Genomic DNA, 13762 nt, shown 5'->3' on the forward strand with positions numbered 1-13762 from the left:
TAACTATTAAAGTCATTTGCATAGCACGAGACTAAGAGTGATAATTTGTAACTGAAAGTACTTACGAAACTAAAAAATTGAAGTATTCTCACTAGTATGCACATAATGAGGACTCGATTTATTCTCCTCTTGCCTCCAAACATTATTTCCTCCATTAATAGCCATTTTTTTTATCAATTTGATCAATGAAAACTTATCAAAACTATAACTATCAATCTATTTCTTATAAGCAAATGATTAAGAATATAATTTGTTTTTTAAAATTGATATGCAAAACAAGTAACAGCAGTTGTTTAGTAGCCGAGAAAGTGAAAAAAATGAGAGAATAAAACAGCGGTTATTTTAAGAAAATAAAAAAGAAAGAGAGAAAAAGAATAGTTATAAATTATTCTGATATCGCGTTAATAAAACTAATATCAAATTTTTTGCTAAATGAAAAATTAAGTGTCACAATTCTTTTATAATGTATTTAGTCTAAAAAAGCCAGAAAAACATGTGCATAACAAAATTGCTACTTAGCAATTTTGTTATTAATACAAAGACAAAGAAAATTAACTAAGGGCTTTAATCAACTTGAGATTAGCAACTTCTTCTAGAAACTTGAACTATAAATAAAGACCAACAACAACAACTTAGCAATAAAGAGCAGAACATAAATATATGCAATATTCTTTATCTGTTTTCTTTTATTTGTCAATTTTTAACAAAACACATATCTTAAAAAAGTCATTAAAAGATTACTAACAATATATACTTAAAGATAAAATATTCTTAAAAATATCAATTTGAATATATTTTTTTGAAAAATATCACTTCAAATATATTTTTTGAAAAATATTTTTTGTACTTTTTTTCTCAATATTTTTTTTAAAAAAATCTCAAAAATACGATTTTGGTCAACTAAAGGTATACTAAAAGGTTACTAATGGTATACTAAAACATAATTTATATTTTAACTGCATAATCTTTTGATATACTAAAAATAAATTAACTATAACTTTATCAACAGTTTACTAAAAGTGTACTAAAAATAAGTTTATTATTTTTTTTAAAAAGTAAAATTTGTTTAAAATACACGATTCAAGTTTACTAACGATTTATTAAAGATATATTCAAAATAAAATTTATTACAAATTTACCAACGGTTAACCTAATGTTTGCTAACAGTGTACTAAAAAATATATATTGCTGTATCATTAGTAAACCATTGGTTAACAAGCAACAAAACCATTACAAAATATACAAACTTGCTTGATGGAGTGATTGAGTGAGTTTACAATTTGTTTAAAATACACAATTCAGTTTCACCAACGGTTTACTAACGATATATTAACGATATATTGAAAATAAATTTTATTACAAATTTACCAGCGGTTAACCCAACATTTACTTGCAGTGTACACAAAATAAAATTATTAGTTTACCATTAGTAAACCATTGGTTAACCAAATAACAAAACCATAAATACACACAAAAAAAACTCCTCATATGAAAAAGCTCAAGGCATGAAGACGTTTGGCAATGTTTTCCACAAACTCTTTTTCTTTTTTATCTTGATTCAGTAAAATGAGACTTCAAATTTCACTCGCTCTTTTGTTGCAGTTCCATACTTTGTTATGGCAAGCCAATGAGCCATATAATTACGCATTATAACAAGATCACCATTTAAAATATGCTCACTTAGCCACGACTATATGACCTTTTGGTCAATAATTCATTATAGTGTAGACTCACAATTTAAAGCTAAATCAGGATATGTAATAAAGACACCTTGAGCAAAATTTAACAGATGTGGTTCGTCGTTCAAATGCAATCCCATCCGCTTTTTTGATTCCCATTCGGATCCCTTTCAATTCTCAAGATTTCAACCACAACCCTAACAAGAAACTGATTTATCCAATGGATGATGATGATGGTTTTGACGAGCGACAAATTGTTTGGACGAGCGACGACTAGAAAAAGATGAAGATAACTCACGGCGGAGAAGAAAGACCCGGCAGAAGCAGATGATCGACGCTGGAAAAGAAAGACTCGATGGATGTAGATGGAAATGAGAATAATAAGATTTAAATGATGAAGAAATTAGGTTTGGCTGAAAAAATTCGTATTTATCAAAAATAAAAAATATAGAAATCAAAAAGAAAAAGATGACATCGTAATTTTCTAAACTGGAAACAACGGTCGTACTTGTGAGAATATTTTGGGTTAAGCCTGTGTTTTATATAAAAAAAGTCCAAAAATAATCTTACATTTATATACTCCCTCCGTCCCATTTAGGAAGTCCCATTGTCATTTTTTTATGTCCCACTTAAAAAATCCCATTGTACTTTTTTAGCTTAGATTTCCTTTTTACCTCTTATTTTATTTGAATAATTAAACACTTTTATAAGATAATTAATGATATTTACAATTGCAAAGCATAATTAATAAGGGCAAAATAAGAAAAAACATATATTTTTTGTTCTTAATATGTGTGAAAAATAATAAGGGGACTTTATAAATGGGACGGAAGGAGTATTAAAAGTCTACATGTTAATAAATGCCATCTCCACTCCACTAACTAAAGAAAAGGGCAACGATAAAAAATAGTAATTAAATTTGTCATTGAAACTTGCAATAGACAAATATTTTAAAATAAAAAAAACTTCTAAAAAAGACAACAAAAAAATAACAGAGAGAGTATAAAAGAATATTTATTATAAAATAAAAAGCATCTAAAAAGTAAGGAATAAAATTTTAATTGTAATTCAATATACTGTCTAAACTGTGTCTCTTTATTTATTTTTTTACAAAAAAATTAAAAATCAGTTAAATTGATCATTTCAATCCAATGAAATTTCTAAATGATGATTCTTTATTATTAATTTAAATTTTACGATGACGAGTTTCAATCAAATAAACTGATCGGTCAAATATAAATTTATTATTTTCATTAACATAAAAATTGAACAAAATCTTTTTTTAATTGAAAACGTGACTTTGAATATGAAATCCTGATTAAAACATTTTAAAGTAGACAAAGTCCGTTTTAGGTAGTATGCCATCATTCAAGTTAATTATATAAAAAAACATTCTAATTCAACACCCATGGCCCCTCACCTTTAGGGGTACGGGCGCTAAAACCCCTGATATCTAAAAACGGGCGCTAAACCCCCTGATTTTTGTGGCGGCGCTCACAAAACCCCCTAAGCTCCAAATTTCACCAAAATACCCCTGACGCCGTCTTTTCTGGTCAACTGACATTTTTTATTAAAAAAAAAATTGACGGCACCACGTCAGCAAAATACCTTAAAACTTTAAAACACCCAAAATACCCCTAATTTATTTTAGAAAAAGACAAAAAAAAACCAAATCTAACCTAAACCTCTACCCTAACCCAACAGCCGACCGAACCACTACCCATCAACAACCCAACCACCGCCGGAAAATTTTCCGGTCATCTTTTCCGATTTGAAGATGACCGGAAAATTTCCGGTCATCAAAAAAATCTGTTCCTCAGAGGAACAGATATTGAGGAACAGATCGGATCTGTTCCTCAGAGGAATCGGTCGTCGGATTTTTGATGACCAGAAAATTTTCCGGTCATCTTCGAATAGGAGAAGATGACCGGAAATTTTTCCGGCAGTGGTCGGGTAGGGGTAATGGTCGGATTAGTTGTTGGGTTAATTCATTGGATTAGATTGAGTTGATTTTTTTTTTGTCTTTTTCTAAATTAAATTAGGGGTATTTTGGGTGTTTGAAATTTTTAAGGTACTTTGCTGACGTGGCAGATGATATGACAGTGTCAGAATTTTATTTAAAGATTGTCAGTTGACCAGAAAAGACGGCGCTAAAGGTATTTTGGTCATTTTTTTGGATTTTTGGGGCTTAGGGGGGTTTTGTGAGCGCCGTCACAAAAATCAGGGAGTTTAGCGCCCGTTTTTAGACATTAGGGGGTTTAGCGCCGGTACCCCTAAAGTTCAGGGGCCATGGGTGATTATTAGCCAATTCAAGACATATGATATTTCATATTCAAAAATATTCTAAAAAGAGATCTCATTTTAAATACAGTATTTTTTACGACATGAAAGTTAATTTTAAAAATATTACAATATTAAAATATTTCTAAACTTTTTTTTTTCATTTTCTTGCTCTAATTTTTTGCTGGAAGTGAAAGTGCAGGGACTTAATGATGGCGTATTTTAGTGCAGGGACTTTATGTGCAAAAGAAGCAAAATGCAGGAATACGCAGATATAATAAGCCTATATTTTATCGTAAAATGCAAATCATTCTTGTCAACGATTTGATAGGGTGGCTAATACACTCATAATTTATAACCCAAGAAAGTGGGAAACTAGGATCTAGACGTTTCAACAAGTCTCATTTTTTGCTTTACTTTTTTAGCTATATAAAACGGTAAACAAAAGAATTGGTAAGTGAATATAATTTTTATTTTGTTTACAGAGTTGAATTCATATACAAAACAAAAGGAATTCTGAAAATTCTTGCACGCAATCTTAGTCCATATCACTTTCCATGCTTCCAGGGGCAGCCAAGTATCACATTTATCATCCAATTTCTAAGCAAAAATTATCACATTGATTTTATTTTTCTTCATAAAAATATAATTGTTGTCGTTGTTAAATTTACCATAATGTCATTACAGGACTCCAAGCAATTCAATTTTAGTTCCGAAAGACTTCCGATTCAAATTGGAGAAAATTATTAGCATTAATCAAATACAATTAGAATGTTCTTTTTATTATTTTTTATTAATAACAGGCGTCTCTTTACAAACTACTTATTGGATGTAAAATCAAAATAGATAAAGATATACTTAGGAAAGAAACACATACATATATATATATATATAGAATGAATGAATAAGGGAAGTGAATATACTAATATGAGACTAAAAAAATGTACCAATATTAGTTCAGGCATAAGAATGTAAGTGAATCGCATCCAATCAAAACATTATCAAACTCGACTCAACTTTAAAATTTGCCTTGAATTTGAGCGTGCTATATATATTATAGGTTGAGGTCGAACTCGACATAAAAATAAGATATTAGGACTCAACTCGATCAGTCAAAAAAAATATTGAGACAAAACTATATTATAAATAAAATACTAATTAACAAATTTAGCAAATCATTTTGAGTCAAATATTTAGATATTCGAATCCGACTCCAAAATTAATTTGAATATTTACATCAAATTCATCTCGATCAATTTTTTTGAAAATTCAACTTGAACTCGAGTAATTTATAAATTATCACAACTAAATTACATTTGAAGCATGGTGTCTGTCTATACAATATTCTATTGACTTATTATTAGTTAGTTTTTCAAAACACAGCAGCTAGAAATACCTTAGAATTAAGACGAGTAAATTAAAGTAGGTAATAGAATAAGAAATGAACTTCCCAACCGCGTACTGCTCTTTTTAACTGCCTCTAAAGTCTTGTTGTCTATACAAAATCAGCCCACACTACATGACACTATCTTTTCAAGTAATATGACTCCACTCAGTCATCCTTAATTTCTTATTTGGAAATTTTCAATGTAACACCAGACAATAATATTACTTTATGTACTAACAAATATACATATTGTTATCTCAAAGGCGTATGTGAGTTGATGTTCTTAGACCATCTCCGACCCAGACTCATTTTTGAATATGGGTTTTGTTTTTCAACTTCAACCCATACCCATTTTCCATCCCATTTCTTTGTTTATTAATAGTAACAACTCATTTCTTGTTATGCATTATTCACACAAATTCATGTTTTGATTAATTGAATATTTACTTTTTAATTAAAATTTATATAGCTAATTTTATAAATGTTCATTTTCGTCCAATTTCTCATTAAAATACTAATTGAATTTTTAATAATTTAATTCAAATTATTTTTATTGGTAAAAATAAAACAAATAAATTAAATACATAAAATTTAAACAACATATTTTTTATTTAAACATAAAAAAACATAAAAATTATATTACATTAATATTTGATTGTAATGTGTTATTTTATTATTAATATTTAAATGTAATGTGTTATTTTAATTTTATTGTTTCAATTTTAATTATGATTTGTTTATTTTTTATAATTGAACATTAAATAATATTTATAAAAAATTAATATTTAATTTAATATTATTAAATAAATTAACAAATGAGGATATATGTGTTTAAAATATAAATATAGATGTGAAATGGTAAATGATTAAATGTAGTAATATTGAATATAAAAGAGAATATATAGAGAATATTCTTTTAGTGTGAAAAATGGGATAATAGGTTGGAGTAAAAACACTGTAGAAAACCCAAAAGTGTGTAAATTGAATTTCAAAAATTAATTTTGGGTTGGAGATGCCCTTATAGCTTAAGTAAAATTGAGGTTCAAATTTTACTTACGTATTCAGTCGTTTGAATTTGAAATTAAAAATATAAACATAAAGAAAAATATCTTTGTTTTTGGATGCTAAAAAAGTATCTTACCCACTCTAATCCACTTGTGTACGTGCAATTTTTTATCCATCAAATACAGATAATTGGTGGTTCGGGATGAAATGTCATTCTCATTTTATCTTCTGCAAGATATCTATCCGACTCGAGTGGACGTTAGTTTGAATGTATTAGTTTAAAAGTGTTGTGTAAAAAAATGCATAATGCTCACGACTTTAATTTCTAAAGTTTTTGAGCAGCTTGAATTAACTTTTTAGTACATATTGACGGTGAAATAAAAAGATAGTGAAGAGTCAATAGGAATTGCATTTCATTTTCTTAGAAGAATTTTATAATTTTTCAATACGTTGTATATATACATACTAGAAGAGTAATTTAATTATTGATTTTGAATTTGTAGGTTCTTTGATTTTTAATGTTTTAATTTAATATCAAAAATTAAAAAATATAAAAACTTAACCATTTTGATTACTCAATAAAGAGTAGAGGTATTGGCAAAACAAATGTTAACGTTTCATTTTCTTCTTTTTTGCGATTTAAGTCTAACGTTTAAAATTTTACGAAATAAATGCTAAAACCTAAGCCATTTTTCAGCCATTATTTGCTCATGTGGCAGTCATATTATTGATATATTAAATCACAACGTTTTAAAATTTTACAAGTAAAGTCCTAACGTTTCGCATTGGGCTACAATTTATAAAATTTGAAAAGGTTAGAATTTGTTTCTTAAAGTTCTAAACGTTAGGCTTAAATCGTTAAAAAGGTGAAGTCTTGGGATTTGTTTTGCCAATACCCAAAAGAGTAATTGTAATAATTTAGTTAAGACGTTGAATTTGAATGTTAAAAATGAAGGGGTGTTGTATTAAAAACAATTACCGTATATTTATATTGGTGTATTTTACCAAAAACAATTATTGTACTATTCATAGAATTATGCTCTTTCATATGATAGTTAAATGGATTAGGATCCCTTCAAATTAATTGAATATAACCTATTATATTCGATGAATCTACATATTCTATATAAGATAATTGTGTAAATTAACTTAATATAATTTAAATTTTGTTAATATGAACAATTTATTTTATAAAAAATAAGTATAAATTAACTATCATTATAAATTATATTCAATCAATAAGAAAGAATTTCGACCCTAATTTAATTAACAATTAGCAATTAACACTCTGAATTTAGGTCGACAATATTATTTTCTTTTTAATTTCGACGAATTATTACATCTTTCTAAATGTTTTTTTAACTTTCATTTTTTTTATAAATAGTTTAAATTAATATATAAAATTCTGTATGGGAATAATAATTTTTTAAACTTTTTTTTTAAATACAATCTTGGCCTAATTTTATTTATGATAGTACATTATAGTCAAGCCGACCTAATTAGTTGGGCAGTATAAATTAATAGCCATGTAGTCTCCTCTCCTCAAAACCAAACCAAACCAAAACTCATATCCCACCACCCACTGACCTGAAAATCAACCTATCTAGCAAACATTTCAAAAAAAAAATTCCCAAAAACACAAATATTTTCAACTCAAGAACATGGAAATGGAGAAGAAAACAGAAGAAACAGCTCTACATTCATCCTCACCGGACCCAGAAACTCAACCCCCAGCAAAACCCAAAAACAAACACAGACGCCGCAACATTTGTCTCGCTTCAACCGCCGCAACCATCGTCCTAATCGTCGTGATCATCGTAATTTTAGCATTCACAGTCTTCAAAGCTAAACAACCCATCACCCAAATCGACTCCATGTCCTTACAGAACCTCGACGTCGCCTTAGATGTTGCAAGACTCGGAGTTGATTTGAATATGACGTTGGACGTTGATCTAACGGTCAAGAATCCAAACAAAGTGAGCATGAAGTACAAGAACGGGTTGGCTTTGTTGAATTATAGGGGCGAACTCGTCGGCGAAGTTCCTATTCCTGCTGGGAAAATGGGCTCTGACGAGACCCGGCCCATGAATGTGACGGTGACGGTGATGGCGGATCGGTTGTTGTCTAACTCGCAGCTTTTTACGGATGTTATGTCGGGGAAGTTGACGATGAGTGCTTTGATTAAACTTTCGGGTAAAGCTGCGATTTTGAATTTTATTAAGATTAGTGTGGATACGACGACCACTTGTGATATTACTGTGTTTGTCGCTAATGCCACTGTTGCTGATCAGAAGTGCAAAACTAAGGCTAAAATTTAGAACAATTTAGTCCTTTTGGGTGTATTTTTTATTTATTTCTTGTTTTTGGTGTAATATTTTATACTGTTTAAATAGAAAAATACGGACACAATTTTTGATTTTGTTTTCATGGGTTTTGACAAGTCTTGAATTTGAATTCACTTGTTTCACAATCAAAGTTTGTTCTTTTCTTGATAAAGCCGGTTCCATGAAATCTTTTAGCCAACAGAATTTGTCAAGACATGATAATCGGAAGTATGGCTGTGCAAAATCCAAATCCAACTAAACAATTGAACCGATAAACTCAATTTGGTTCGACAATTTCTAAAAAAGCAATTTTTTTTTTGTTTTGAAAAGGGTGAATGATAGGAGTAAAATTACTCATATATTACCGTTGTTTTACGAGTTATTTACGTGTGTTTAGTGATCATTTTTATGCATATTGGGTCTCATTTCTTTGTTGAGCGTTTCAGGTACTATCACGTAGATTTCACGGAGTTTAGGACCTGATCGGAGCAATACGGTGAAGTCTAAGCAAGATCGGAGTTTGATAGGCGTTTCGAGTTAGTGTCGGAGCTGTTTCTGAGAGTTTGGCTGAGGGAAGATGGAAGGCACGATGGAACCAACGTGCCTCGCATCGTGCCCCCAGTCTTATGCATACTTTGTTGGAAGGCGAGATGGTAGGCACGATGGTGGCATCGTGCCTCGCATCGTGCCTATATTTGTTTATTGTATTGAAGGAGAGGCGAGATGGAAGGCACGATGGGGGCATCGTGCCTCGCATCGTGCCTTAGGAAAATGTGTGCTGAAATTGCAAGGCACGATGGAATCAACGCGCCTCGCAACGCGCCTTCCATCGTGCCTGTCTGCTGAGTTGTCCAAAATTACGTTTTGGTCCGATCTTTCATTCCGATTCTAAAATTATGAAAGGGCGACTTCGGGACTTCACCAAAATACGAGTCTAAAGCTGACAGCGGGTATATATAGTGGATTTTACAGCATAATTAGGGTTCGCTTAGTTCGTTTACCATTCTATTAGACTAAAAACACTAGATTAGTTTTATTTTCAGTATTAGTTCATCGTTCTTCGATTTGATTACTCTTTGAGCTGGATTTTATTCTTCGATATTATATTGGGATTTTTATGCAAATAAGGTACGATAATTCAGAGAGATCTTTTTCATTGTTTATCTTATCAATTATGAATTCCATATATTATGTTGTTGGTTTATCTTTGATCATGAGTAACTAAACCCATCGTGGGGATTATTAATGGGATTTATGCCTGTTTAAATAAATTGGATTTATGGGTTGTTGTTATTACTATGTTTTAATTATTGTTCTTAATGCTTGAATTTATTTAGCTAATTTATTCATTGTCATGTGTTCTGGTTTTAGCTTGAGAGAGTAAAACTGAAATAGACCAATATAATTAAGAACGTAGGAGTTAATTGCACGAGAGTGAATTGACAAATACGTGTTCTTAGGGTTTGCTTCACAAACATCAATCAATTAATTATTTAGGTTAATTATAACACGAGAGTGAGTAGTTGCCTATTGATTGTTTAATTGACTGTTTTTGCCTGCAATTGCTCGAGAGAGAATTTTAGGTGCTTACGATTAGCCTGAACCTTAGTAAAACAACCAAATCCATATTCCAATCTGATTGAACAGCATAATGAAAGTAAATAATCCCTGCTTTACCTATTATTGTTTAACATCAATTTAATTTCAGCTTTAGTTTATTAATTTACACTAGTTTAATTTTGTCTTTAATTTACACAACAAAACAAAAATATCTTTTCAACTATCCAAATCGAGTCTCCTAGCTGGTTGTATTTAGAAGCTTTCTCTGTGGGTACGATATCCGGACTTCACAGTCTGTATTACAAGTTGGCATACGTACGCTTGCGTATTTTTACCAACAAGTTTTTGGCGCCGTTGCCGGGGAAAGCATATCTTTAACATCTAAGTTAGGATAGCTTGGCTTGTTTTAGTTTTTATTTTTCTTGTTTTACGCGTGGTATTTTGTTGTTTGTGTTGTTTCAGGTACCCTTCTCATAGTGTATGCATAATACACGACGTAAAGGACTACCGCTAGAACCTTTTCAACAAGATCTCACTACCTTTGAGCGAAGTGTCCGAAAATCAGCTCAAAGGAATCAGAATATGGCAGACGAAGATGGTATCCCACCTGGTTTCAATCCTGTGGTGGATAATAGAGTTCCCCCACAAAATCAGCAAAATCTGCAGGATGTGCAGGGAGAGAATAATGGCGGACAGAGAGTACGAACATTGATGGAGTTCTTTCAGCCAACTGTGGGCAACACTACTCATGGTTATTTTGCACATCCTGTACTAGCAAACCACTATGAGATCAAGACAAGTGTCATTCAGCTGATAGAAGCGCGCTGTCAATTTTATGGGCTACCTAATGAAGATCCGAATCAACACATCGCCGATTTTTTGGAGGTGTGTAGTACATTCAAGCTCAGCAACATGACAGACGATGAAGTTTGGCTGCGCTTATTCCCATTTTCTCTGAGGGATAGAGCGAAGCAGTGGATCCATGCATTGCCTAGAGCGGGGATTAACAATTGGTCAGATTTGGCAAAAGCCTTCATGAGCAAGTACTTCTCCATGGCAAAGACTGCAAAGCTGACTAGGGATATTATGCTCTATCAGCAACACGATGGAGAATCGATACATGAAGCGTGGGAGCGATACAAGGAGATGCAGAGGAAAGTTCCTCATCATCACATCACTAGAGAGAATCTGATCCAGAATTTCTACAATGGGTCAACTGAGTTGGGGAGAAGCGCTATAGATGTAGCTGCAGGAGGGTCACTAATGAGGAAGACGACCGATGAGGCATTTGCCCTATTAGATGAGATGGCCATAAATGGATGTACTTGGCCAAACGAGAGGGCAAAAGTACCTGCGCAAAGAGGAGTAATGGCAGTCAGTGTTGATCCAGCTGTGGAGAGTCTGAAAGCGAAGAATGCCTCACTGCAAGCTCAGGTTGATATTCTTATGAGGCAAGCTGCAGGAATGACTATGGGAAGTGTTGCTGCAGTTCAGAGTAGCTGTGAAGTATGTGGAGATCCTACCCACGTGGCAAATGACTGCTATATGATGGGACATGCTTTCAATGAGCAGGTCAATTTTGTGGGAGGACAAAGACAGGGCAATGATCCATATGCTGCTACTTACAATCCAGGATGGAGGAATCACCCGAATTTCTCATGGAAGGATACTGGGGGTAATGCCAACAATCAGGCAGGTCCAAATTTTCAAGGAGTACAAGGGCCACAACAGAATCAGGGCAACGTCCAGAATCATGGAAACTTCCAACATCAGAACAATAGGCCTCAGCATCCACCTGGCGTTCAGCAAAGAGAGCAAGGAGAGTCTCTTTATAGTAAGGTGGACAAGATGATGGAGTTAATGTTGAAGAATGAAGCAGAGACGCAGCAAACATTGAGGAATCATGCTGCCACTATCCACAATCTTGAGTTGCAGAATCAGCAGATGGCCCAAGCACTTCAGACTCGAAATCAAGGGGGTTTACCATCCACTACTGAGGCAAATCCGAGAGAGCAAGTCAAGGCGATAACACTAAGAAGTTCAAAAGTGTTGCCTGAACCTCATGTAGAGAAGGTTGTAGTAGAGGCAGAGAAGGAGCAGTGTGAGGGTGGTGCTACTGAATCACAAGTTTCAAAACCATATACTCCACCTCCACCATATGTTCCTAAGGTTCCGTTTCCACACAGACTGAAGAAGCCACAAGACACTTGGAAGTTTCACAAGTTCTTAGAAACTTTCAAGAAGCTGCAAATCAATATCAGCCTGGCGGATGCACTCAGAGGGATGCCGCATTATGCCAAATTCTTGAAAGACATTCTGATGAAAAAGCGGAGCTGGGACGAGAGTACGATTCCATTTACAGAGAATTGCAGTTCAATCAGTTTGAGCAAGTTGCCTACAAAGCTCGAAGACCCAGGGAGTTTTTCTGTTCCCTGTACTATTGGTGATTTAGAAACTGCTAATTGTCTTTGTGATTTGGGTGCTAGCATAAATTTGATGCCCCTTTCTTTGTTTAGACAGCTGCTTGGTGATCAACAGGTCAAGACCACTCCCATGATGTTGCAGCTTGCTGACCACTCTGTCAAAAAGCCATATGGAATTGTGGAGGATGTTTTAGTTAAGATCGACAAATTCATATTTCCTGTGGATTTTGTCGTTCTTGACTATGAGATCGATAAGGAGTGCCCTCTAATTCTCGGACGACCGTTCATGAACACCAGCAGAGCTCTCATTGATGTGAATGCAGGCAAGTTGACTCTGCGATTAGAGGATGAAAGTGTAGAGTTTGAGATGACCAAAAGGGTGCGAAGCGTGAGAAGTGAGGAAAAATGCATGAGAATTGACTGTGTGGAGGAGAGTGAGAATGAGAGCATGAAGGATGTGTTGTACTTAGATTGTCCTATGACATCTCAAGAATTCAACCCATCAAGCAAAGAAAAACCACTGTATAAGACTTTTTGTGGTGTGCCTGCGCAGTCAGTAAAAAAGAGAGCACCCTCGAAACCTCCACTCTCAGCCAAACCGCGAAAGGGTAAACCCAAACAATGGGCAGGGTGGAGGTTGAAATTTTGCTCTAAGGCGAGTAGCATTGATCCAATGCAAACCGGAAACACCAATGTAAGTAAGCTTGTCATTCTGAATATTTCTCAAGTGCGTTCATGTGCAGGCAAGCTTATATCACAGTGGAATGGTCCCTTCAAACTCCGGCGTGACATTGGACCTGACTTGGTAGAATTGGAGGGCGCAAATGGAGAAGTCTTCAAAGTCCTTGCACACTGGTGCAAACCATATTCGGAATTGTCAACTGACAATGGAGGGGAGTATGACACTCCCGATACTCCGAACTGAGTCAGGTGTTATACGGTCAACGCTAGTGACCTTAAACAAGCGGTTTTTGGAAGCAATTCTAAAAATCTATCTTTATTTTTGCTCTCTAGTTTATTTTGTTGATTTTTCTTAAATTTTTGGTTTTATATTAGTTTTATTAGTTTTGCATCGTTTTATTTTCATTTTAATTAGTTCAGATT

At 33.2% G+C, this 13762-nt stretch overlaps 1 protein-coding gene and 1 non-coding gene across 2 annotated transcripts; one reads left to right on the forward strand and one right to left on the reverse strand.

Moving 5' to 3' along the window:
* The first annotated feature begins 8012 nt into the window (after positions 1 to 8012).
* Positions 8013 to 8669, forward strand: LOC126682455 (uncharacterized). The gene has a single exon (XM_050378196.1). It carries the CDS (start codon positions 8013 to 8015, stop codon positions 8667 to 8669), a length of 657 nt encoding a protein of 218 aa, XP_050234153.1.
* A 2634-nt stretch (positions 8670 to 11303) lies between these two features.
* LOC126666378 (small nucleolar RNA R71) lies at positions 11304 to 11410 on the reverse strand. The gene has a single exon (XR_007637881.1). It is a non-coding gene; the product is annotated as a small nucleolar RNA R71 (small nucleolar RNA).
* Between the last annotated feature and the right edge of the window lie 2352 nt (positions 11411 to 13762).

Source organism: Mercurialis annua, linkage group LG1-X (assembly GCF_937616625.2).
Source record: "Mercurialis annua linkage group LG1-X, ddMerAnnu1.2, whole genome shotgun sequence".
Classification (NCBI taxonomy): Eukaryota; Viridiplantae; Streptophyta; class Magnoliopsida; order Malpighiales; family Euphorbiaceae; genus Mercurialis; species Mercurialis annua.

Bases quoted from the DNA above. Each gene is read 5' to 3' on its own strand.
- LOC126682455 (XM_050378196.1), top strand. From the start codon at position 8,013: ATGGAAATGGAGAAGAAAACAGAAGAAACAGCTCTACATTCATCCTCA.